The sequence below is a fragment of the Gopherus flavomarginatus genome, chromosome 2, assembly GCF_025201925.1.
Source record: "Gopherus flavomarginatus isolate rGopFla2 chromosome 2, rGopFla2.mat.asm, whole genome shotgun sequence".
NCBI lineage: Eukaryota > Metazoa > Chordata > Testudines > Testudinidae > Gopherus > Gopherus flavomarginatus.
The window spans coordinates 166,177,751-166,204,160 of NC_066618.1; the positions used below are offsets into that span (position 1 = coordinate 166,177,751).

At 46.5% G+C, this 26,410-nt stretch overlaps 1 protein-coding gene across 6 annotated transcripts; it reads left to right on the forward strand.

The window, feature by feature from the left end:
* The first annotated feature begins 5,876 nt into the window (after positions 1–5,876).
* On the forward strand, positions 5,877–26,410 carry DDHD2 (DDHD domain containing 2). 6 transcript variants are annotated; one of them, XR_007772544.1, is made up of 20 exons: positions 5,877–5,971; positions 9,000–9,139; positions 9,352–9,564; positions 11,545–11,735; positions 12,936–13,025; positions 13,892–14,012; positions 15,533–15,622; positions 16,739–16,874; positions 17,553–17,761; positions 18,045–18,115; positions 18,399–18,521; positions 19,074–19,169; positions 20,059–20,211; positions 21,043–21,198; positions 21,529–21,631; positions 21,745–21,903; positions 22,480–22,651; positions 22,907–23,025; positions 24,310–24,576; positions 26,190–26,410. XR_007772544.1 is itself a non-coding variant. In XM_050939968.1 (19 exons), exons 3-18 carry the CDS (start codon positions 9,360–9,362, stop codon positions 22,986–22,988), a joined length of 2,157 nt encoding a protein of 718 aa, XP_050795925.1. In that variant the 5' UTR covers positions 5,877–5,971; positions 9,000–9,139; positions 9,352–9,359; the 3' UTR covers positions 22,989–23,025; positions 26,190–26,410. The 6 variants fall into 6 exon arrangements, 2 of the variants coding, with proteins under 2 accessions (XP_050795925.1, XP_050795924.1); XR_007772542.1 differs by lacking the exon at positions 26,190–26,410 and adding an exon at positions 25,430–25,881; XR_007772545.1 differs by lacking the exon at positions 26,190–26,410 and adding an exon at positions 25,430–25,881 and having other exon boundaries at positions 22,489–22,651.

A 26,410-nucleotide genomic window follows, 5' to 3' on the forward strand; every position in this document is an offset into this window, starting at 1 on the left:
TGTGGCCTGTAAACCAATGTTGGTTGTAATTGCCTGTGTGAATGTGGCTGAATAGATAGTGGCTAGCCTTTTAGAAGATGGTGCCCTTTCTAGGGTTTGTAACCCATCACGTGTGACTTTACAAAATTCAGTGGAAAGGTTTGGAGGAGTGTAGTATTCATACTGAAACACAGGTAAGGGGAATGAAAATGTCCTGTTTAAAAAAAAAAAAAAAAAAAAAGGGGGAGGGGGGCTGAAATGTTAGTTTATCCTTTCAGCAAGCTTAGTTACTGAACAGCTCTGTGGAAAGGCGTTATTGGTAGATTACACTCCTAGCCAAATAGCAGCATGCCTTTATCCATCGGCCAGATGGCAGCTTTCATTTGTTATAGTGGAAGGTGGACAACTGACAGCTCTGGTGCAGATTAAGGCATGCCCTTCTGTTTTCTGGCCTGTAGAAAATTCCAGTTGATATGATGACATTCAGCCTGCCTAAATCCCTACTGCAGTTTCTAGTATCCACAACTCTCACAAACTAAGTGGGGTCAAACTGGGTCAGCACTTGGATAGGAGACCTGTGAGGAATACACCAAATTGGCAATGATGTTACAACAGAAGGTGCTTTTGGGTATTGAATGAGTGGCCACAGAAAATAGGAGTACTGTGCTATTGGAGGTAGCTATCTGTCTTTCAGACAAAAAAAACTGTGGTCCTGCTGTAGCACTTTTCAAAAGAATTATCCCCAGTGTCCTTGTCCTACTCTGGTAATTATATTCTGCTGTCTTAAATTCCTCTTCAGTTCAACCAGACTTTATTCTTCATTTCTTGCCTTAAAACTATTTGAGTGCACTCTGTCATGTTGCACTACAGAGGTAAGTTAAGTGATCTCTGTGTATGTGTTTGTAAGGCACTTTGTGATTCTTCTAAATGTAAGACAGTATGGAAATGTACAATCGTTATCACAAGGAATTCAAATAGTGGAACATTCGGTCAAGTGCTGCTGTTAAACCCACAGCCAGCAAGGCCAGAATGGACTACTAATCTATATGAATCTCTACAGTGATGATGCCTTTGCCACCCATACAACAAGCTTGTCTCATAAATCCACCCCTGGAAATAGAAATTCAAGTAAAAAGCACTTTGAGTCTCTCTACAAAGACAAAACCCTTCCAATTTACTTTGTTTCAAAAAGCACCATTTGTTTAGAAATATGCACAATCCTATTCATGTTAAGCCACTAGGTTGTATTGATAAGCCACAATGCATGCAAGAGACTTTGAAAAATAAAAGTTAAAGAAATGTCTTATGGCACTGATTGTAGATCACTCTCTGAAGTGCTCATTTGCTTTGGAGGTTGTAGGCGGTTGGCATATAGAGCATGGTACCGTGTGAGGCTGCCATGCAGATTGGTTGTATGAACACAAAGAATCTATGCCATGAGCAAAGTGACTAGCTGAAACTCCAAAATCAAGCTTTGCTATGATCTCCTAAATTGCTTTGGCTTCAAAAGCTTGGGCTGGCAGACACCTTTTGAATTCATGCCACCTGCTACATGTACCCACTAGAGCTGTGGGCATGTGTGCAGATCCCTAGACTGGAATAGGAGAAGGTGCTGAGGATCAGGATTAATATGCACTGGCAAAGTTGTGTGGTAGAATCTTACACTGCACCTTCCTTCTGCTATGCATGACTCTAACCAGTGCTATTCATCACTCACTTTCATGAGCACAAAGTTTCCTCACAAATGTAAAAAGCAGCATGCTGTAAAGCCAGTCTGCCCACAGCACATCTCTGGGCCACACGTGGTCCTGGTGAGTGCCTGACATGTCCCACTGATCTATATTGCACACAGGGCTACAACCCTTTCATGTGGCCTTCTCTGCACTAGCTACACTGCAACACAGCAGCTGGTATGCAGAGAATGGCTTCTCTTTTCTCCTACTGTTAGTGAGTGAATACAGGCAAAGACAGGAGATGGGGACAGGGGACCCAGCACCAAACCAGAAAGAGCAGAGTGTTGGCCCCCAAAAGCGATTGTATTTCTCATTCTACCAATCAGCTGAGCAAGTCAGCAGAATCAGCAGCCGAAGGTACAGTACTGTGTGGCCTGGTCTACACTACACGTTTCAACCAATTTAATGCTGCACCCGTCCACACAACGAGGCCCTTTATATAAATATAAAGGGCTCTTTAAACCAGTTTCTGTACTCCTCCCCGATGAGAGGAGTAGTGCTGAAATGGGTATTACCATATTGGATTAGGGTTAGCATGGCCGCAAATCGATGGTATTGGCCTCCGGGCGGTATCCTACAGTGCACCACTGTGACCACTCTGGAAAGCAATCTGAACTCGGATGCACTGACCAGGTAGACAGGAAAAGCCCCGCGAACTTTTGAATTTCATTTCCTGTTTGCCCAGCGTGGAGCTCTGATCAGCATGGGTGGCGATGCAGTCCCAAATCCAAAAAGAGCTCCAGCATGGATCGTATGGGAGATACTGGATCTGATCGCTGTATGGGGAGACAAATCTGTTCTATCAGAGCTCCGTTACAGAAGACGAAATGCCAAAGCATTTGAAAAAAATCTCCAGGCTATGATGCAGAGGCCACAGCACAGTGCTGTGTGACAAGCGTAACAGAAAGCCAAAGAATCAAATGGATGCTCATGGAGGAAGGGAGGGGGGACTGAGGACTCCAGCTATCCCACAGTCCCCGCAGTCTCCGAAAAGTATTTGCATTCTTGGCTGAGCTCCCAGTGCCTGTAGGGTCAAACACGTTGTCCGGGGTAGTTCAGGGTATATCTCGTCAATTTACTCCCCTTCCGGCCCCCCACCCGCCCCGCGTGAAAGAAAAGAGAAAAAAATCGTTTGTTGACTTTTTTCAATGTCACTATATGTCTACTGCATGCTGCTGGTAGACATGGTGCTGGGGCAATGAACAGCAGCATCCTCTCCACTCCCTTCCCCGGTGGCAGACGGTACAGTGCGGTAGGACTGGTAACCGTCCTTGTCATCAGCCCGTGAGTGCTCCTGGCTGGCCTCAGGTGAGGTTGGCTGGGGGTGCCTGGGTAAAAATAGGAATGACTCCCGGTTATTCCCGGCAGATGGTACAGAATGGCAGCTGGTAACCGTCCTCATCATAGCAACTGGGGGCTGAACTCCATCAGCCCCCCCCCCCCCTTTCATGTCTAAAGAAAAGATTCTGTACTGCCTGGACTATCGTAGCAGTGGGATGCTGCGCTCCTCTCCCCTCCACCGTTTAATGTCCTGCCTGGACTATCATAGCAGCTGGAGGCTGCCTCCCCCTCATTTTATCTCACTGAAAAGTCAGTGTTGCTTATTCCTGCATTCTTTATTACTTCATCACACAAGTGGGGGGACCCTGCAATGGTAGTCCAGAAGGGTTGGGGGAGGAGGGATGCAACGGGTGGGGTTGTTGCAGGAACACCCCCTAGAATGGCATGCAGCTCATCATTTCTGTGGGATCTGACACGGAGCGGCTGTGCTCTCTGGTTCTCTGATACACTGGTTCTCTAGTACACTTGCCCCATATTCTAGGCAGGACTGACTCTCTTTTTAGATACAACATAAAGGAGGAAATGACCCAGAGGGTCATTCCCATTTTTGTCTTTGCGCCCCCGGCCAACCTCAGCAAAGATCAGCCAGGAGCACCCATGACAGCAGCAGACGGTACAGAACGACTGATAACCGTCATTCATCACCAATTTACAATGGCACAGCAGACAGTACAGAATGACTGGTAACCATCTCTGCTACCTTGCAAAGGCAAATGAATGCTGCTGTGTAGCGCTGCAGTACCACCTCTGTCAGCAGCATCCAGTACACATACAGTGACAATGACAAAAGGCAAAACGGGCTCCATGGTTGCCATGCTATGGCATCTGCCAAGGCAATCCAGGGAAAAAGGGCGCAAAATGATTGTCTGCCGTTGCTTTCATGGAGGAAGGAATGAGTGACGACATTTACCCAGAATCACCCACGACACTGTTTTTGCACCATCATGCATTGGGATCTCAACCCAGAATTCCAATGGGTGGGGGTGACTGCGGGAACTACAGGATAGCTATGAGATAGCTACTCACAGTGCAACGCTCCAGAAATCGACACTAGCCTCGGTACATGGACGCACACCACCGAATTATTGTGCTTTGTGTGGCCGCATGCATTCAACTTTATACAATCTGTTTTACAAAACCAGTTTATGTAAAATCGGAATAATCCTGTAGTGTAGACGTACCCACAGTGTGATGCAACAAGGATTAACTGTTCTGGCTCAACTGCAGCAGCCCAGAGCCTCATTTTATAATAAATTGGCAGCCTCCAAGATGAAATGGTTGTTTTCCTTTGCATTGTGTCCCAGTGAGGTCGATTATTCAGGGCCTTGAGTGTTTTGGTTTGAATGTGTGATCACTAGGTTGCGCTTACAGCTAGGCAATGTGTAAACAACCTTTTTGTATTCTCAGACTGGCCCACTCCCCCTGACTGGATATGTGTGGCACGAGAGTACCAAATGACATTTCATGTGAAAATCACAGTATTTGAATGTTGTGATGTTTGGCTGCTAGTTTAGAATTTACATTTAGTAAGAGTGTGTTTTGCTGTTATGTACTAGCCATAGCAATTTAACCACTGGCATTTACAAATAAAACTAGGGCAGCTTTACAGTATGTAAAAATGAAAATATACAACTCTCCCATCTCAGCTGCAAGAAAGTATTTTCCCAAAAAACTGTGTTTAAATGATTAGATAGCTGACATAGAAGTTTCATGCCAGCTGATATGAAATGGAACAGCTGGGAAATACATTTATATTATAATTTTTATAATGTTCTATACACAGGCCAAAAATTCTGCAATGTATATTTTACTCTCTTTTTCCCCAGTTTTTTTGAGAAGGGTACTGGCCAAGGGTTGGTGGAGTAGATATTTATTTATATATGCAATCCTTGATATTTTATCTTATATTTTATTTTATGAGATGAGTGCACAAAGCATAGGAAAGGCACTTAAATTATTTATAAATAGGAATAAGTGAAATAGATATTTTATCTAGTTAAATCAAGGCATTCCTAGTATCTGTATCATCATCCCCCCTGACATCAGCTGTATTAACATTCACCGTCTGATCCAGCAGTGCTGTGTGCTCACTCCTGTCTGGGAACGCACATCCTCCTGGCTTTGTCCCTCTCAGCTGTGTTTAGCCAAGAGTGACACTTACATGAAATCCTGCTGGGGACCAGGGCCTTCCTCCTCATCCTCCGGTTTTCTATGGACCCTTCTCCATGAGCTCTTGCGAACAGCAGCCTGGTGCTATCACAGCACTAGATTTGACAGCAGAACAGATCCTGCATGTCCCTACTCTGTACCCCCCGCTTCTCTTTAGTCCCCCTTCTCTACTCTCTCCTCCCCTGACCCTCTAGCCCCCACCCCCTCCCCAGCTGTCCCCCGCTTCCCCTCGCCCCCGGCTCATGGATACTAAAGGAGACTGGAGGGCAGAGCTGGTTCCGTGAGGGGAACCCCCACCCTGAAAAAAATGCATCCTCGGGGCCAACCCAAGCAAGGCCGAAGGGCAGAGACAGCGCCAGGCCCCAGGGCTGTGTCGGGGGCATTGGGCACCACTGAGGGGCAGGGCCAGAAGCCACGTGCCCTTTGCCCCTTCTAGGCCGCCCGCCCTCCCCGCCTTGGGGGCGTCTAAACACCCTCGTCTCTTTCGGGGCCTGCCTCCCCCCTCGGGCCTGCTCCTTCTTGGGGCCCTGCAGCCATCCTCGCCCCCCCCATCTCCCCCCTCGGGCCTAATCCCCCTGGACCCTGCTCCCGCCTCCCCGCGCCCGAGGAGGAGCCAGGCCGGGCCCCGCCCCGGGAGGGCGGGTTCACGCCGCCTCCGCAGCGCCGGGGGCTCGTGGGCCCGGGCCGGGGCAGACGCGCACAGACGGACGGAGCCGCCCGGCTGGAGGGAGAGACGCTGCGGCCGCGGGGTCAGTGCGGGGAGGGGCCCTGGGTTGAGAGGGGGGCGGTGGAGGGAGCGGGGTCCGGGGAGGGGAGGGGAGTGGTGGGGGGACGGGACTGGGGGGGGTGGTGAGGCAGCGGGCCCCGGGGGGGTGATTGGGGCCGAGCCCTGGAGGGGCCCAGGGAGTGATGGGAGGGAAGGGCCCTGGAGGGGGGGTGATGAGGTATAGCGGGTTTGAGGGGGAGCGGGGCCCCGGGGGGGGGGTAATGGGAAGTGATGAGGGGAGCGGGGCCCTGGAGGGGGGGAGCGGGGTATAGCGGGGAGAGAGGGGGTGTTGGGGGAAGAGCCCCAGTGGGGGCAATGAGGAGTAATGGGGGGAAGGGCCTGGGGGGGGGAGTGGGGCCTGGGGGAGGGATGGGGGGAAGGGCCTGGAGGGAGGGTGATGGGGGAGCAGGACCCCGGGGGGGGCAATGGGGAGTGATGGGGGGAGTGGGGCCTGGGGGGGTGATGGGAGGGAAGGGCCCTGGATGGGAGGTGATGGGGGGGGGGAGCAGGGCCTGGGGGGAAGGGGTACATCTGGTGGAAATACATGGCATCAGCAGAGAGTGATGGAGAAAAAGGGGATAGTATTTGCCCGTGACATGGTGCTGCTGGAGGCAGTAGTTGCCCAGGTGCCTGAGGAGTTTAATAAGAATGGCCACACTGGGTCAGACCCAGGATTCCTCTAGCCCAGGATCCTGCCCTCTGACAATGGCCAGTACCAGGTGCCCCAGAGGGAATGAACAGAACAGGGAATCATCAAGTGATCCATCCCCTGTCACCCATTCCCGGCTTTTGGCAAACAGAGGCTGGGGACACCATCCCTGCCCAGCTCTGGGTGCCAACTCTCCGTTGTTGTACAGGTTTGCTTTGTATGAGTGTGGTGTTTCCCTCTACACCCCCCCCCTCCACACCCACACCTGTGTGGGAAGGAAGCGGGGACCTTTCACATGGGACTTCTTTTCTGCTGGGCACCGTTTGAGTTGTTTGAAATTTGGGAAACTGATTTATAGGGACTTGTGGTCTGATGTTAGATGTTGGGGTGAGTGAGGTGGTTGCCTTAGGCCCTGGGGAGTTTGGCTGGTGGGTCTTGCCTACATGTGCAGGGTCTAACTGATCACCATATTTTGGGTCAGGGAGGGATTTTCCCCTGGGATCAGATTGGCAGAGATTTGGGGGGGGGGGGCGGACTATGCCTTCCTCTGCAGCGTGGGGCAGGGGTCGCTTGCTGGTTTGAGCTAGAGTAAATGGTGGATTCTCTGTAACTTGGAGTCTTTAAATCACAATTCAAGGACTTCAGTAATTCAGGCAGAGGTTATGGGCCTACTGCAGGAGTGGGTAGGTGAGGTTCTGTGGCCTGCAATGTGTAGGAGGTCAGACTAGAAGATGATCATGAATGGTCCCTTCTTGCCTTAAGGTCCATGAGAACATCCTGTATTTAAAGAGGTGCTGTGATGTTGGAACTCCTACTTAAACATCACTTGTTCATAGGGATGTCATGAATCGCTTCTTAGAATATATAAGGGAAATAATTTCTGCGAGTGTAATTCACCTGTCGCTGCTGATGCTCTGTGTTCATCTGTCGGTCTCTTTTAGCTTGGACACTGAAATCCATGAAGTTGGTTTCCTTATCATGTAGTCAGTTTCACTGCAGCAGGGGTTGGGGTTCCCAAACTGCAGGAGAGTGTGCATGTTCAAAAACAGCTGTTTCCACTGGAACTTTTTTTAGAAGGATTTGTTTGGTTAAAATTTAAATGAGGGGTCAGATCTGAGCGGGGATTTTGAAAATCAATTTGGCTTTTTATTATTTATGCTGTTTGTTTAGACTGTTTGCTGTCCCAGAGGGAGAGGGATATAAACTGAGTAGTCAACTTCACCTGCATTTATAGTCAGTTTCACTCTCATGCAGTAGCACAGTGTTGCAATATCTGGGTTACAAGCCACATTGCAGGGGCATGCACTTTTTGTTAAAGAAAAAAAGTTTGTTGAATTTTTAATTTTATATAAAACCTAAGACAATAGGAATGTTGTAAAAATGTATCTTTTGGAACCTGATGCTAAAGGTGACTCTATACAAGAGGGGACCCAGTTGTAAGACTGGGGTCTGAATTTTGATCCAGATTGAACCTCATAGTGTCTTTTCAAATTAAAAGAATAAAAATAGAGTTTTTTTTTCCTGTGATAAGGAAATATAATTTTGAAGTACAGGTGTGGGTGTTGGGAGACCAGGATCCTAACCCCAACTCTGTCACCGACTTGCTCTGTGTAGTTTTGAACACTCATTTAACCTCTGTCTCTCTGTTTTCACATCTTTAAAATGTGTCTAGCATTTAATTAGCTTCTAGGGTGCTGCAAGAACAAGCTAACTGTTTGGAAATGCCTTTGAGATTCTCAAGTGGAAGAGGTTATAGAAAGTTAAAGGAAATACACTTTGGAAGTAAAGAAAATAAGCAATCAGATCAGAACAGTTAATTCTGGGATACAGGCAGATACTTGTTCTGGCCCCTTTCCTGTCACTGTCAATATGCTTATGTTTCCTGTGCTTCAGTGTTACATAAGTTTCCTGACTAATTTCTTTCCACTTCAGTTGTTACCACTTTTGTAGTCATGCTTTTTGTGAAGTCAAAATAGGTATTTCAGTGTATTTGCAAGTCCAAGTAGAATAAAATTGGAAGGATAGGTGGATTTTCAGGTATATGAGATTTTTGCTGTAGCAGCAGGCAAGTTTTCCCCTTTGGATTTCGCATGCTGTTAAATCCTGAAACGTTTAATGGAGAAATATCACTATCTTTCTAAAACAGAAAACTCAAGCAGCACAAGTATCAGAAATCAGGGATGTGCGAAGCGCAGCTGAACCGTAGTGACAAATCTTAAAGCATTAACTCTGGCTCATTGTAAAATATCTTTCTCTAGGCAAGACTCCTGAGCGTTGTTCTAGGTATGCTGCCTGGTTGTTTTTCATGAGACTCTTGGTTGCATTTGCTATTTTCTAACAGGTTCTCTTATTGTTTCTGCAGCTATTTTATTGCAAAGCCACTGTGGAATCCTCATCTTTCAGACTTTCTGTGGTGGAGTCAGTTGAGCCAAAATTGTATCAGACTTATTTGTTCTGGGGCTTGTCATCTCTGTCTGACATATTATTGTCTTAAACCAAAATGTAAGTTTGTAACAAGTAAGTTATCTCTGCAGCTGGCAGTCTCTCATTTGTAGCAGTTTGCCATTCAGTCTGCCTTATTGTCACAGAAATATGCAGTTCTTGGGAGGGCTATGCCTATGTGTATTTCTCCTTCCAGTGTTAGTAAATAACTGAAGACATTTTAAAAATAAAAATTCAGTGTTTATTCTGTCTCCATCTGTTTGTTCGTTTAGACGGTGCAATGTCAGCTGTGGAACAGCAACAGGCAGAACCTTCTCCATCATCCAATTCATCCAGTTCCTTTGAAGTAGTGGAGGCAGATACTGCAAATAAGTATGAGGCAGTTGTTCCTCACTGGTTTTACTGCAAGGTAATAGATTCTAGAGAGAGGTGGATCCCTTTCAGTCAACAAGACTCGGAGAAGTTAGAAGAGGCCCACAACTCAAGTAAGTTGAAAATGCCTTTTTGTCAGAAGCGTTTGAGGGGCAAAGGTACATTAGGTTTCAGGATAGGTTCAGAAGAAAGCTGGCAAAATCCCCGCACGTCTAGATTAGAGTGGATGAAGTGGTAGCAAATACGATCTTGAACTACTCTGCACTAGACTAGATGACCTCATGGCATGGTTCCAACTCCGATATCTCTAATTCTCTAGTTTAAATAACCCTTGTGGTAATATAGCAAACCTTAAAATCTACTGAGGTGAGGTGAATTAACAAGAGTGAATCATGGGTTTTGCAAGATGGGGAAATCTGCAAGAGCAATGAGTAGGCTAAGAATTTGAGATGCATTGTACTGATATTGTCTTGGGGCTAGAAGCTCCAACTAAGGGAAGTGTTCTAAACATCTTGTGTAGTTTTTGCTATGGGATTTGGAAGTGTCTTCCCTCTCTGGAATTTTAAATTTATCCACATTCTGTGGAAATATCTCTTCCCTAGAAGGGGGCCTATTCATGTTGCTTAAAAAAAAAGTTGCATCCAAAAGGCTTTAATGTTCAGGCCTCATTAATTTGACACTTACACTGAATACGCTAGGTTTTTTTTTTAAAATTTGCATGAGACAGCATTCGTATACGGTAAGTAGGAATTGGTTAGGAAGCAACGCTGGCTAAATTCCACCACAGTGAGACTTTGCGGCAGATCTTACTGTTCTGTGAATTTATTAGTATGAAAAGGGTAGCAATGCAGATTGGAGTGTGGGTGAAGCTCCCATGTCCAGCATGGCTCAGACACTTATTTATATTATATAACAGTGTGCTAGGTGCTGTCCATACATATAAAGTGATTCCGCTTGCCCTGAAGAGCAGACAGTCTAAGGCTCTGCTTCTGCAATCAGATCTGCATAGGTGCAGAGCCGCAGAAGAGAAGCAGCAAAGGTTGGGGGAGAGGAAATAAAGTTTTGAGTCTTTTGTCCTGTAGTCCTACCCGTTCCAGTAGTTAGACTGAAGGGGCTGATCCTGATTCCAGGTGCCATGTTTTGGTGGCTCATGCAGGTAACAGGTGCTGCCTAAGGCAGTGTACCAGTAATCCAGCTAATAGGATCAGACCCTATAGATAGTAGAGCCAGGGCATTTAGGTGACCTTTTTGCTCTGAGTAAAGGATGAAATCTCATGGAAGTTCTCTGTGCTGGAGGGGATTGCTTAGAGGCCTTTGCCTCCACTTGGAAATGATACGATTTCGTGGTGTCATGAGTTCAGACTCAGGCCTTGACCATTCCAGCATAGGGAGCTCAAATTCCAGGGAGCTTACTGTATGCAAGTACATGAATGAGACTGAAAATCTGATGTCTTGCCTGGAAGTTAAAGATCCCACAGCATCTCTTTGAAGAGCAGAGGGGTGGCCTGGGACCCCTGTCCAGGACTCTTTCTCTTTGCTGTTGTGGGGCATGCTGTGCACTGATTGGCTGCTATTCCCTTTCCCAAAGGGAGCTGCATCTCAGTGGTACTGTCTATATACAGTTTTAAGAGCTTTGGGATCATTTGGTCTCAAAGGGGCTAGGGAAATACGAATGAATATAAACATTTAAGGTCTTGCTGCTCTCAGTTACAGTGGGATCGATGTAAACCGCTTAGCTTACTGATATCGTAAGCTCTTTGGGGCAGGGGACTCTCTTTTGTTGTGTGTCTGTACAGCACCTAGCACAGCGGGGGCTACCGCAATGCAGACAATAGTAAACTAGCAATTATTTGTAGCCTAGGGCCTTTCTGGTCTCTCCACCCCAGGGTGGAGGCTTTGACTTTCTGGCATGATTGTCCTAGAAGGCCTTTTTAAATGGTGACTGTGTTTGTTTACACAGATCATTGTATGGATTTTCTAGGTAAGCTCCATGCAGAAGCGGCTGATACCCCCATGATTTGCATAGCCTAAAAGTCTTGGTAATGTCCCCTTCTGATCTGTTTACACTTCATGGCAGTCCTTGCATTCCACAGGGAAAGACGATGAACAGCTGGTAGTTCCAACGGAAGGGGGCAGGTATGATGTGCATTTGAAGAAGAGGCTGCGCTGTGCCATGTATTGGGAGGAAGAGGTGTCTGAAGTGAGACGCTGCACCTGGTTTTACAAGGGAGACAAGGACAACAAGTATATTCCCTACTCGGAGAGCTTCAGCGAAGAGTTGGAGGTACCAATGTCTCAACTAATAATGCTCAGCCCATCCAGGCTGCTCTTGAGCCCTGCTGGCTTCTGCTTGTGTAACATCCCGAATTCCATGAAGGGTCTTGGCACTGAGTTGTGTCCAAGGACGTGAACTCAAGGGAGACGTTTAGGTGACACTTCAGGTTTGATTAGCACCACTGGAAATACTGTACCTCTCTTCTCTGCAGCCTCGCCCATTGTCTCTCTCCAACGTGCTGCGGCTAATGCAATCTCCCCATCCTCATATCCCAGCTCTGCCTCCTTCCTGGCTCTTGCTATACAATTAAACTGCCTGCCCTCATTTTCAGCACAATGCCTGCAGTCCCAGCCCTGGCCTCTCTGCTTCGCTCCTTGTGAGCTACATTCTGCCAGATCTCCTTGCCTGGCTACTCACTCCCTCTCTCCTCCTACCTCTTTGTTCGCTGCTCCCATGCCTGGGCCATCCTCTGTCTCCCTTTTCATAAAGCATAAAGTCCCTCCTTAAAGCCCACTTTTTGTGGCTTGCTTCCCACAGCCAATCTCTGCTTCAGTGCTACCCGCAGCTCTTCTTCTGCCTGACCTTATTTTCCTAGGCAGTAGTCAGTTCTTTCAAGCTGCAGACACACTTATTTTTCACTGTCCTTGTCTGCTGTAATGTCCATATTTCTCTAATCTAGACCCTGATCCCACAAATGCTCTCACTTGAGAGTAACTTCACTAGTGCAAATAGATAGTTCCATTGGCTTCAGGGGCACTATTTATGTAACTAAAATTACTCGTGTGTGTGAGAATTTGCAGGATCAGCTCCTTAGTAGTAGACTACAGAAAGAGAGCTGCTAAGTGAACTGAAAAGTGCCAGGCCTATTTATGATTTCCTATGAACATTTAGTATTAATGGCCTGCGACTCTTCCTATGGAAAATGATTTTCCATAAAACTTTAATCTGATATTACTTCAGTAGAGTCTAAAGTGGAAGCCGCTGCCTCTATTAAAACTGGTAGTCTAAGGGGTGCCACCAACCAACACTTTGTAGGACATTTAACCCAGGGATAAGACTGTCACCAATCCAGACTCTTGTCTGATTTACCTCCCTTTGATCAACAATATTTTTAAGAGCTACCTTATGAGAGGGGAAGGGGTAAACCTTCCAACTGGTGGAGCTCCTGTGGAAATGTTTTTGACTTGCAATGGTTTCTCTTCTCCCCAGGAAACGTACATGATTGCCATAACTCTGGACGAGTGGAAAAAGAAACTTGAATCCCCTACTAGAGAAATCATTATATTGCATAACCCAAAGGTAAAACCTGATGATTTACTATTTGTAGCACAGACAGAGTTGCGTTTTCCCCTTTAGTTCTGTTTTCAGTGCTGGTCTACACTTGGTTTTTAGAAACAAATATACTTAGTGATACGCTCTCGTCGTGTGGATGCATAAAGTTCCTTATAGAGCTACATTTATGGGAATAAGGTATTGTCATAAGGCACCTTTATACTGATATCACTGCAGCCATGCCAGAGGGTTGTGCCACTTGAACTATATCAGAATCTAGCTTAGGTACATCTGTTCTGCGTTAGCATTGTATCTGAGTGACTTGCCCAAGGTCATACAAGCCAGCTCTGTGATGAAGCAGGGAATTTTAAGGTGAGTTTTCCACTTTCCAGGCTCGCGCCCTAATCACTGACTCATCTTTCCTCAGGTATAAAATCATGCTGCTAACCAAATAGTTAAATTGGCTCAGTGGCTGAAGACATCATTCCATTCTGTTTTCTAACTGATGCACAGTGGAATACTGGCACCCAGAGACAGTGTGGTGTGAAATACGTACACCTGTTGTTGTTTATTGTAACAAGGAAAATGCAGTGCAGAATTATGCATAGAACTATATATAAAGTAGCTCAAGTGCTGAGATTGCAGAGGAGCAGAACATACAAGTACATTTTAAAGAGTACAGTGAACTCCATCTGTCCAGTGTCAGTGTCCATCTGGGTCCTCACTAGTGTAGTGTCTAGACAGGTTTGCTCTTTGCTCCTTGCAATGGTATAGGTGTGCTTCATCAGTTCCTGGCAGATGTACGATGAGTTACTTATCCCTCTTTATAGGAGATGCTGAAATGTGTTGCATGTACCACAGAGTTCTAACATGCTTCTCTTCCTGTTTTTAAGCTGATGGTGCACTACCATCCAGTGACAACCTCTGATGACTGGGGCTCAACCCCTACAGAACAAGGTCGACCAAGAACTGTTAAGAGAGGAGTGGAGAACATCTCCGCTGACATCCCCTGCGGTAAGTCACGCATCCATCGAAGTTGAGGAAAAGTTTCCCAACTCATTTTCTCTGATCCTATCTGCCTTTCTTTTGTGTGATATGGCTTCAGAGAATTTAAAACAATTTTTTTTTGCTTGAGACTTAAGTAAGGGCTTATGGATGGGTCATCTCATCTCACTGACAAATTTCCTTATGTGCTAATTCAAATACTACAGTAGTTTCTACAGCCTGCAAGTGAGACTAGGGCCCCACTGTGCTGGGTGCTGCACAGACCTAGAGACAGTCCCTGCCCCAAAGCTCTCACAGCCTGAACAAACAGGCACCTGCCCTGTGAAAATCAGGCATCATCAATTGAGCCCTTCAAATCACTAGTCACTTCTGAAAATCGTGGCTGGTGTACTTTTGTTATTAAAAACTTAACCAAACCCACGTCTTCATATGTGCGTATGTATATATCACACAGACATCCAGGCTCTCTCTCGTGTATACTTTACAGAATGTAAATCATAACTGTGGGCCAAATTTGATGCTTTTGAATAGCAGTTGAGCTTTGCCACCAAGCTTATCACTTGCCAGCACTAGCTTTTGCTTCTGTCTGTCAAAACCCTTCATTATCCACCTACAGGCTCTTCTAAAAAGCTCTTATGTAAACTAAAGGAGGTGGGAGAGAAGAGTATGAAAATCAAACATTGCCTGATGCCTACTTTAGTCAGAGAGACCTCTGCAGAAAGGCCTGCTCCTCCAAGCTGCTGAGCCATAAATCTTTAATTAATGACGTATCTCATTGGTGGCTCAGTGGGGCAACGTGAAGTACAGTTGAGCGATGGGAACATGTCTTCCTACCTTGATGATACTGAGAGAGCGTCTTAATCTAATTGGCAAGGGCTACAACACCACATTATTGTATTTAGGTGTAAAGTCTCTGCCTCTGCACAGCCCCATGAATTCGTCTCTAAGAAGCTGAGGATGATTGATTTTTTTTTTTTTTTTTTTTAAATAACTCCGAAGTACATTATCCGACACCCAGCGTGTCTCTCTGAATGGTTGTGGTGACTAGGAGAGGAGAATGTCTAGGCTTTGGGTTTGACTGCAGAAGCTTCACTTTACCTGCATAGCCTCTCAGTCATGTTTCACAAGGCAGTCTGGTGTGGAGGAACCAGTACAGCATTGGGAGTTCTAATCCTGGTCATGTTCCCAAATCGATTCACCTTCCTCAATTTCACTCAGCTGTAAAATGGGGATAATGCCACTTACCACCTGCCATGTGCATATATGTTGGTGAGGGTGTGTGGAAATTATCTGATGTGTAGGTAATACTTTAAATATGAAGTACTATACTGAGCACTACTATTACTCTTGACACACAAACCAGGGACCAAACTTTATAATATTCTCGGACCTGGAACTATCTTAGCATTATCCGTTATCTGACCCCTTGAGAGTTTCACACATCTGCCTCAGGTTGAGATCTCAAAGGTATATTGCTTCAGGTAAACAATTAACTGCTGTGTAAATGGTTCTCTCTTTCCTCCTCTTAGGGGAGCCTCTGCAAATAGATCACTTGGTTTTTGTTGTTCATGGAATTGGGCCAGCATGTGATATCCGGTTCCGGTCCATCATCCAATGTGGTAGGTATGCACAGGAGATGATACCATTTCACATGCATCACTCCTCAGAGTGCGCAAATAAACACAGGTCTGATGGGGAAAACACATGAGGTGCTGTCATCACATATTTAAAGAATTTGACAGTAATCTTGGCAAATGGTAAGACAGAACTTGCTGACTGCCATGAAGATGCGTAGTTTTGAATATACGAGCAGCGAAAGCTGGTTATCTGGATAGAGTTGGACGGATTTGGACAATCATTTTTATCAGAATGATCACTGTCTCCTAATCCTTCAAATAGTGAGCTTCCCAAATCAGATACAGATTCTTTAAGTAACTGAATAAATCTGTCCTCTACTCAGTCTATTGTAGGTGGTAATCTTGTCCAGTAAAGTCTAACACAAGTTAATGTCCCATTCAAGGGTCTTTAGAAATGTGATAATTTCAGAGTGCTTATATTGTCATTGTAACTGCCTGAGTCTTGGAGAGGAAATCTGTAGATAAGCTGTGTGTACCATAAACAGGAAAGTTAAGATGATGTAAATTTATTTAATAAAACCAAAGCTGTTGCATATGTCAACAATTTGTGGGGTCAGATGTCTTTATTTCTGGTAAAGTGTCCCTTCTTTTTTCATGCAGTCAAGCCTTCTGATACTGCAGTCTGTCTTACAGTATACATCTAATGGAGCTACTTTTAAAAAGGTTACTGTCAGCTTGAAATCAATCAGTGAACTAAAATGAGAGAAGTAATTTAAAACTTAGCCCCTGCCCCTAAGTCTCTGTACTGATATGTGAGACTTTTACGGTAGGTTTCATAGCTCTTTAAGAAGTTTCTCTCTCGGTTGCTGTGCGAAAGCTCCAGCAATCAGGGGAAACAGACTTGCTACAGAGCAAACGGTAATATCCAGTTTATGCTTCAGCTGAGAAGTAGAGTGTTTGTCTGATCCCTCAATTAGTGATCTGCGCTGTTACTTGTAATAACAGTAGGTTAAAAAACTTCAGACTGAGGTAGGGTTGTTTTAAGCTGACAGTGTCCTTTCAACTCAGCTTCTTCAGCATAGTAAATGCAATAGGCGTTTCCTAGCAAACTGTTTGGTTTTTCTAGGCCTTGATACAGAGCTCATATTCTCTTTCCAGTGAACGACTTCCGTAACGTTTCCTTGAGCATGCTGCAAGCACACTTCAAGAAAGCCCAGGAGCAGCAACAGATTGGCCGGGTAGAGTTTTTGCCTGTAAACTGGCACAGCCCTTTGCATTCCACGGGGGTGGATGTGTAAGTAAATTCTAGCACCTTAGAGGTAAATCTACTGTAGTAACTGAGTGCGTGAAATCTAGGAGTGTCTTGCTCTTTTTCTGAAGTGCCATGCCTTTGCTGCTGCTACTTTACATCAGGAAACACACAGGTGAACATAAAAAAGGGAACCAGGAACTGTTTGTAGCATCTAATATGAGGATTCCAGCCATGCTGTCCAGTTTTCTCATGAAGCCAGACTGATGTCTAGTTTAAATTGCACCACAAGTAGTCTACTGGCATGTAAAGCTAGAAGTTCGGACCATTGTTTCCTGTTGCTGTAAGAACACTGACTCCCAACCCCCATTGGGAGTCAGTGAGAGTTGATACCCCTTCTGAAGCATACCGCTGCACTGGGGAACAGCATATCAGCTGCACAAGTGGGGAGCGATTTTAAATACTCCTGGAGCAGGGAAGGTTGGCTCTTTGCATCCATACCTCAGAGAACCGTGTTCTGTTTCTGAGGAAAGGTGGTTTTGTAGCTCCTTTCTGTTACTACGTTCTGTTCACATAATTAAGAATTCAGGTGAAATCCTCATTGGCATAACTGCCATGGACTTTGAGAGTCCGGATTTCACCCTGGAAACCTACTAGGTAATAGCTACTGGAGCCGTGGGTGAAATCTCTGTCCCTGATAACAATCCCTTGTTCCATGTTTAGCGATTTGGAGCGAATTACCTTGCCGAGCATCAACCGCCTGCGGCACTTCATAAACGACACCATACTGGATGTTTTCTTCTACAATAGCTCCACCTACTGCCAGACCATAGTGGATACTGTTGCTTCAGAAATGAACCGTCTGTATCGGCTCTTCCTGCAGAGGAACCCTGACTTTAAAGGGGGTGTTTCCATCGCGGGCCACAGCTTAGGTAAAGGGTTTAGTCCTGGGTATCCCAGTATTGTGTATAATACTGTAGAATCTATAGAATGTCTATGCACATGGCACACAACTCTGGACTGCAGTTTAGTGCTGAAGTCCCATTTCCATGCCATGGGACACTTGAGTGTGGGAAAGGAGGAGGAAAGCGGGAAGCCGACCCCTCCCAGCCCCCCCGCTTACCAAACAGAGGGATATGGGCATGTAAGTATATTTATTCCAGCATAAGATCTGACCATTCTGCTCAGAGACTGTGTATGTGGCTATTTTTTTAGGGTCACTGATATTGTTTGATCTCCTAACAAATCAGAAAGATTCCTCTGAGGATGAAGATGACAACAAAGAGGTAAATTCCCCACGGCTTGTGCGTGTTAAGCATCTCATTAATTCAGGATGGAATCTGTGGGCTACATCCACACTCCAGCATTTCCATTACTGCTGCAATGCAGAACACTGCTGTTGTCTCCTGCTTCTGTAGCAGAAGAGCTTTGCATTCTCAACGCTATCCTGCCAGGTGTAGGTCTAAACAAAACACAACAATCCCACGCCTACTACCAATATTGTAGCCAGAACATAAAGGAAGGAGGAGACCAGCTCTATAAACGTGACCCATGTGGCTGTACTTGCAGGGGTCCCAGATGGGTGCCTATGGACAGGGAGACATTGGGGGAGTGAAAGAAATCCTGAAGAAGCTTGAGCTGTCTGAGTACTACAGTGTCTTTGAGAAGGAGAGAATGGACACACAAGCACTGGTAAAACAGCTCTCCCAGCAGTGGCACTACTGTCCTTGTATGTTTCACTGCTTGCCTGCAGATGTATTAAAGTTCACATTTTTCTTCTCTGTGCCCATCACCCTGATATTGGGGCACGTTCACAGAGGTATTTCTTGGATATGTCTTGCCCTCTGGTTAGAGTAAAGCCCACCTGGCCTAATGTACCCTGGCTTTTGATAAGGCTGAGTGACTAATACCTCTGCAGGCTCTTGATTCTGCCCGTGCTAGCAGCAGCCCTGATTTCCTGTGTGTGGCTGATAGGCTGGCGGCATGCTGAACTGCACACTAGAGACCGAAAATGAGACGGGGGGGAGGGCATTTCTGCACTTGAGGCTGAGTTCAGAGATTGCTGCCTCTCTCTCTCTCCAGAGCAGAGTGATTCCCATGCAATCCATGCTCCCTCCCTTCCAGAGGGGCACACTGAAATCAGAGCAATTGGCTCCCAGGATCCCGTAATGCTGAGAATGGAATATCCTTTGAGTGCACAGTTTCCTGTACTGTAGTAGTAATGGGTTGTAACTTACTGTCCAGGCTCTGTGTACGGAGAAGGATCTTAAAGACATGGGAATTCCCTTGGGACCAAGAACAAAGATCCTTCATTATGTAAGAACCAAAGATGAAAGACAGGTATGTTTTTTTTCCTAGAGGGAATGGTCCAGTCCCAAGTGGCGGCTTGTTTGGAGTCAGGAGGAAACAGTTATCTGACCATTGTTGCCAGCGCAGCTGCTTATGTATGCTGCACTGGTACAAGGCATGGTGGATACAGCTGCATGCACTGTTGCTCTGGTCATTTTGGGGCCATACCTACAAGAATGCTAGCATTTTCTAGACACTGTTGTAGCGTCAGTTGTATTGTGGCCTCTGGGGTGCATCTGCGTGGCAAGTGGAAACCTGCGGCAGTGAGTGTCAGAGCCCATGTCTAAAAACTGAGTCTTGTGGGGCTTGCACAACAGTGCTGAAAATAGCTGTGTAGATGCTTGGGCTCTGAAATGCACCCTTCTCCCTAGGTTTCAGAGCCTGAGCTCCAGCCCAAGCCCAAAGGTCTACACAGCTGGTTTTGGCCACTGTGAGAGCCCAAAACTGTAGATCTGGGCTCTAAGAATTGTTGCTGTGGGAACTCTGGGACAGTGGAGCTGTTACTTAGGGTTTAGGTATGGAGTGGTCTGCGGTAGCTCCTGCAGCTGGAGCCATGCTGATCTCTCTCTGGAGGGTGTTTCTGCCAGGGTGGCAGCTGTTAAAGGCTTTGCCCCTGAGCAGAGTGGACATGTCCAGAACACTAGAGCCTAGAATCTCCCACCCTCTTGTGCTGTATGAACAGAGCCATTCCCAAGACATGGTCAATGACCTCAGCATGTCCACATGGGGAAGTGGGGAGCCAGTCAGTGCACTAGCTCAGGCTTGTTCCCAGGTGATGTCTCCTTGGCTCCCCCATGGCCATGGGCCCATGTGAGCTTGCTGCTGTGTGGAAGCTCACAGAGGACAGCCCTTGCAGTCTCTCCCATTCTTGTTGGTGCAGGATGCTCAGCAGCAGGCCCCTGTCCCTGTTGGGAATAACAAGAGCGAAGATGCTCCCAAACCTGAGTCAGGGTCATCCCCGCAGCTGGGCGCCTGGAGCAGCAGCATGAATGGTGGGGGGAAGTGTCAATACTTGGATGTCGGGCTAGGACAGGTAACAACTTACATTCGTTGATGTGGCCTGGTAGAGCTGGTGAATGTGTAATATGTAGAACTCAGACTAATGGGGACTGACTTAATGCCAACAGAGCTCTGGGGAGGATGGCTGCTAATTGAGGGTCACTTCACCATGCTTCTGACAGTCTCTAATTCTGAGGGCAGAGCTACTGTCATGGTGGTTGCCAGGTCCCAGCCCACTGTCCCCTTCTCTCCCCCAGCCTTACAGGTAATGCATTGGCCTCAGCTGGAGACTTTTGTAAGTAGCTCAATGCTGGAGCCAGGGTGAGATGCACCCCATGGAGGATGACATTACCAGGTGCCTCTGAAGTCCTATTTAAGTGGCTCCTAGGTCTCGCGCTGGCCCTCTGCCTGGAGCAGGCTCCTCCCGAGCTGCAGATCTCTCCTGGCCCTGGTTTAGAATCCTGCCACATTCACACCTCTCTGTATGTGTTTGCCCTAAAGATGCAGCTGAGACTCCTGAGCTGGTTCCAGTCTTGTGTGACCGCTTTAACCCTTTTGCTTAGGCAGGATGGAATAACACATTGGCTAGGATATGTGCCTTCAGTGTAGTGACCAGGAGAGCCTGGCTCTGCCATGGGCCTGTTGTGTGAGCTTGGGCAAGTCCCTGCCCCTCTCGGTGCCCTGACTCTTCAGAGTGTGGAAAGCACAGTGGGGCTCCAATCTCTGGTGGAACCCCTAGGTGCTACTTTGATACAAACAATATCCTCTGGGGAACTTCCCACATGGCCATCTCTGGTATTGTCTGATGGTGCCAGGGAGGTCAGCATGGAGTCTAAACACTTCTGTTGTGTCTTAACTCTGTTAGGTCTCAGCAAATTACCCTCAGCTAATCTACAAACCTGACATCTTCTTTGCTTTTGGGTCTCCCATTGGGATGTTTCTCACTGTACGAGGTGTGAAAAGGATTGATCCAAACTACAGCCTTCCTACCTGCAAAGGCTTCTTCAATATCTTCCATCCTGTATGTATGATCAATTGACACAATGCTTGCATGCTAGATCTGCTGTAGCTAGCAGGCTCTTACACCTATGTACTCTGAGCAGCTCTCACAGCATAGCCCTGGCCCCTTTGCAATCCTGTACAGTGGAATAGCAACTAGCAATGACTCTGCTGTCAGTACAATGCTTAGGGGCTAGGGAATGAGAGCGCCTCGAGTCTGCATTAGAACTATCTGCTTTAATGGTGTAGCTTCCATTTTGGCCTCATGTTGGGGGCGCCTGGTTTCCCACACGGGGCAGGGATTAGGTGAGTGTAGAGCTGAAGTCAGTGCCGCTGTTCTCCTTCTATGCAGTTTGACCCCGTGGCGTACAGGATTGAGCCTATGATCATTCCAGACCTGGAGTTCGAGCCCATGCTGCTCCCTCATCACAAGGGCAGGAAGAGAATGCATTTAGGTAAAGCACAGAGCAGGCCTTCCTCATGGCTCGGTGCAGGTCTGTAACACTGTTGCTTTATGCAATGCATGTTACTGCTCAAATGCCTCACCTCAGGCACCTGTGTGTTTCAGAACTGAAAGAGGGCCTGACCCGCATGGGTATGGATCTCAAGAACAACCTGCTGGGGTCACTGAGGATAGCCTGGCAGTCTTTCACCAGATCCCCACTGCTGGCTGTGGAGGCAGCAGCCACTGAAAAGGAAGCTGAAACTAGCTTGGAGAAACAGACAGGTGAAAAAAATGAGAAGGGAAGAATTGGTTTCAGGCCCAAGCCCCAGCTCAGTGCTGCTAGTTCTCCTGATGTGGGAAGGAAACAAGGATGCAAATGAATTGTCCCAGAGCAACCTGGACACCTACTCCTGGGTTCTCCTTATTGCCGTGGTCTTTCCATTCTCACTGCCTACCAACCTCACGGTGCCTGCTAATAGATGACCTCTATCTAAGGAGCTTGCACTCCCTTCTGCTGCCTGGGTAGGAGAGGCAGGCCTGGTGCTTGGGACACAGAATCCCAGTGTGTGAATCTTAATGCCAACAATCTCCTCCCTGCAACCTGCTGCTTTGGTTATAATACCAGGGAGGGAGACCAAGTGCAGTCTACACTAACTTAAGCATGTGCCACTGTGCAGTTTGCTTCTCACAGCAGCTGCCTTAAACCCAAGTCCCTTTTCCCCCGTTCTTAAGGTAGAAGGCAGGTCCTGGAGTTGTGGGAGTTCCATTCCTGCTGCTAGCGTTAGACAGGCTTGGCATGCTCTTGCTTATAAGGGTCCTGAGGCTGTACTGTTGCTGAATCATGCTATTTTGGTTAAGTCCATTCAGATATGAAGCCCGAAGAGCCTGCTGCTATAGGGAAGGAAGACACCCCTCCTATCAATGTGGGAATGCTAAATGGAGGCCACCGGATTGACTATGTGCTGCAAGAGAAGCCTATAGAGAGTTTTAATGAATATTTATTTGCACTACAAGGCCATCTCTGCTACTGGTGAGGATCTCCTTGGCCTACTCTTTTCAAACTCTCCCTCTGGTCCCTGGCACCTTCATATTCTTGTAATGTGCATCTTTAAAGCTGGCATGGTGAAAGCAAGTAGATTCCAGTCACTTAAAAGGCAAACGGGTTATGTATGATTCTTGCCTATAGTAGCCCATGCCTCAGCAATGAAGGGGTTGCCATGTGCTCTCTCTAAGAATGTTAATTACCCTGTACTGTCAGTGTAGTTCTAACACTCCTCTCTTCCAGGGAGTCCGAAGATACCGTTCTCTTGATTCTGAAAGAGATCTACCAAACACAGGGCATTACATTAGATCAGCCTCTACAATGAAGTCAGATGACCAGCTGCACTGTTCTGGTGACATGATGTAAGTTACCGTGTTTTGGTGAAACTGACAGCTGTTGACATGTTTACTGTGAAATAACTTCTTGCTTCATTTGGGAATGGGTGTTAAGGATGTAGCTGTCTTACCTAGGAGCATTCCATTTTCCAGCACTGTGCCTTAGACAAGTCCAGTGAACTATCTGTCAGGTTATGAATGTTCCCAAGGGCTGTAACTAAAACTGAAGGAACTTTTAAAATCTAATTCCTTAGCATTCATGCTCTTCGCTGTGCTTGGGCAGTGAGAATGTTGAATAACTTGTGCTTTAATGGAGCTGTTCAGCTGAGAGGCCCAAGGATTCTCCCACATGTTCAATCTCACTGGATCTGGTCAGTGTCCATTTCATAGGTTAAAGCCAGAAGGTCCCACCTCCTCCAAATCACAGCTCAGAGCATTTCATTCAGTGATTCCTGCATCAAGACCCATAACTTGTGGTTAAGCTAGAGGATGTCTTTATAAAAAGATATAATCTTGGTTGAAAGACTCCAAGTGATGGAGGCTCTATCACCTTCTTTGGGAAGCTGTTCCAGACCCTGAACCCTCACTCTTTTAAAAAAAAAATAAATGGGCCTTCTGTTTTGAATTTGTCTCACTTTTATTCCCAGCCAATGAATCTGGTTATGCTTTACTCTGCTAGCTTAAAGAGCCCTCTAGTATCCACTGTCTCCTCTCCAGAAAGGTACTTGTGACTTGATCACAGTCTACCTCTTCTTTGATTAAACTACATTGACTGCTCTTATTGCAAGATGTTTTCCAGTCATTGGATCATTCCTAGAACTCTTCTCTGAACACTCCCAATTTTTCAACATCCTTTTTTAAAGTGTGGACACCACGGCTAGAAAGAATATCCAGTAATGGTCTCACCAGTGCCATACAGAGATAAAATCATCTCCCTAGGAATAGACCCCACGATGTTAAGAGAATGAATCTGGACTGACTCTCTCTCTGCCCAATCATGCTTTTTCCTCAGCTTCTAGAACTTCATTATTTACTCAGGAAGGTGTTTAAGTGAACTTAGTACTGGATAAACACTACTGGAGACACATATCCTGTGTTAGAACCCTGACTAGGCTGGCATAGCTAATAGCACTTGGGGTGGTGACAACTTTGTGATGTGACTCGTGTGCATTAGGAAATGGCCTGAGGTATGCTACTGGCTGATGTGGGAGTGGTCTCACCTACATGGAAAATCCTTGTGCGTTCAGGCTTTAATGCTGCATAAACCCTGCTTCCTTGTAAGCTGTGTGCCCTTTCCTGTTGCTTCCCTAGGTGCACACCAAGTGACTACTCACCTGGAAAGCCCGGAATTCCCTCTGCCTTCCTATCCTCTGCTGCTACTGTATCCTGCATGCTGCTTCCTGCATACCTGCTGCTGCCTGGAGCACTGGGAGATTTTTCTCATTTTGGGGGGAAAAAAATCAACGCAAAACACTCTCTTCTCCTAAAATACCCACTATGGACTTGCCCCTGTGCCCATTGTGACGCCCATGGGATCGTTCACGCCAACACCATTCAGCTGACTAGTCTGATCATCTCGTAAGTTACAATACTAGCTGTTCTAAGTATAAATACAGAAGAGGTGGTTGGGATCTGGTGCTGGAGACTTCAGGGCCTCGTATTGAATCCTGGTTAGTGAGCAAATGTGTTGCTTGTGAAAAACGCCTTTAATGCCCTGGGCACATGCCATGCTACAGAAGTAGAAGCACAGTAGCTTAGCACCACTCTTTGCTCACTCTGCCATCTCTTGGCCTTTTGAGGTCATGAGCACTAAAGAAGCACAGCAGTCCAACCTTTTGTGGAAGTGCAGACAGCTGTTAAGTGTTTTGGTTTCTTACATGCCTTCTGTCATGACTATCTCTATTCCGCACGCCCAGGGTGGGTGGCATGTCAGTAATTGTGTGACAGCCTCATCTGCCAAGGTACTATATGCTACCGCTTTGCTTTGAAGTGGCCAGCTCCCCTAAGACACCTGAGCTGAATCATGCCTGTAGAATTATGTTGCAGTGGGTGGCCAAATAGGACTCCTTCATGAGGCTTGCATGTTTCCCCTTAGTGTCCACCCACAGCATGGTCTCACTGTATTTGGGGAAAGAAGTGTTTTATGGAAGCAGGTGGGAATTGATCTCCTAAGCTCCTTGCTTTATACCAGCTGAAGTCATGACAGGTATTTGCACCGGATCATGAAGATGTCCGGTTGCTGCTTATTTACTATTAACAGAACTAGCCCAAGGCTTAAGAATAAACCCAAGTATGGCTTCATGTCAGTTCAGGCTGCCTACCCCAGTGCAGTATTTCTAACACAGACCCAGAGCCCTGGGCTATTTGAGGCTGGCACATTAATGAAGGGCTGAAGCCTGGATTCTGGCTCTAATTCCATTCTCCTTCACAGGCAAAACCCCTCTGCAGTAGGAGTGGGACCTGTCCAAGGAAGAGGGGCTTAAGCCCAGTAACTGCAGCTGGGGGCTGAGGACAGACCAACTCCATGTCCAGTTCCTTAGCAAAGCATTCAATCTAGACTCAGTCAAGACCTCATTAGGAGAAAAAATAGCTGCATTTGAGTGTGGATGAACAGCTGTGGTGGTAGAGGCTTTCAGTGTGATTCATGGGCCAAACGCTCTCCTTTACCCCACCCATTCCACACTGCTGAGTTCAAAGTGGCTACATTGGTACAGCTGAGGGGAGCATCTGGCATCATCAACCAACCTCTCCTATATAAACAGGTGCTGTGACACTAGATCCATGTTCACAAAATGTGGGTGACCCTGCTGATGAAACCATAGGAACCTTTTGTACACAGCCATGGCTTATGCTGTATTAACCAGGAGCTGCTGAATGATTGCTGTTAGCACTGTAAGGGGCAGAGATACTACAATGATAAATCCCTTGTAACCAAAGATGTACAGGGTAAACAGTGGACTAAACTAACCCCTTAGCATGTGGATTCCTTTGAGCAAGGGAGAGCAAATGCGGAGGGTGTGAGATAGTGTCTCTGGGTTGGAGCCTGGAAGTGGCCACTCCCATGTTCCCCCTCCTGCTGTTCAGTGCAATAGGCCTTTTCCCAGTGCAATGAGCTTGTTTGTTTTTCTTCTGTGTATTATTTGCACTATTTAAATGCATTTTGTATTCCCCAACCCTGCCCCCTCCAAAAGAACTAAGAGAAGCTGTACTCACACCTGACTGGGCAGTGATGTTCTGCACAGCTAAGCTCCTGGATTCCTATCGCATCTCCTGGAGGTATGTAAGAAGGAACTGTTTGACAGGACACACAGTCATGACCAGCTCTTCAAGTTATGCACTCTGGGTAAAAAATTTAAATGCATTTAAAATTGTTATTTAATGTCTCTTTCCAGTCAATACAAAAGTAAATCTA

What these genes read in the sequence shown, in the direction of transcription:
- DDHD2 (XM_050939968.1), top strand. Translation starts at nt 9,360, where the DNA reads ATGTCAGCTGTGGAACAGCAACAGGCAGAACCTTCTCCATCATCCAAT. An exon ending in CTCCGCTGACATCCCCTGCG is followed by an intron (nt 14,013 to 15,532) that starts GTAAGTCACGCA and finishes TCCTCCTCTTAG; the next exon opens with GGGAGCCTCTGCAAATAGAT. An exon ending in TGGATGTCGGGCTAGGACAG is followed by an intron (nt 20,212 to 21,042) that starts GTAACAACTTAC and finishes TAACTCTGTTAG; the next exon opens with GTCTCAGCAAATTACCCTCA.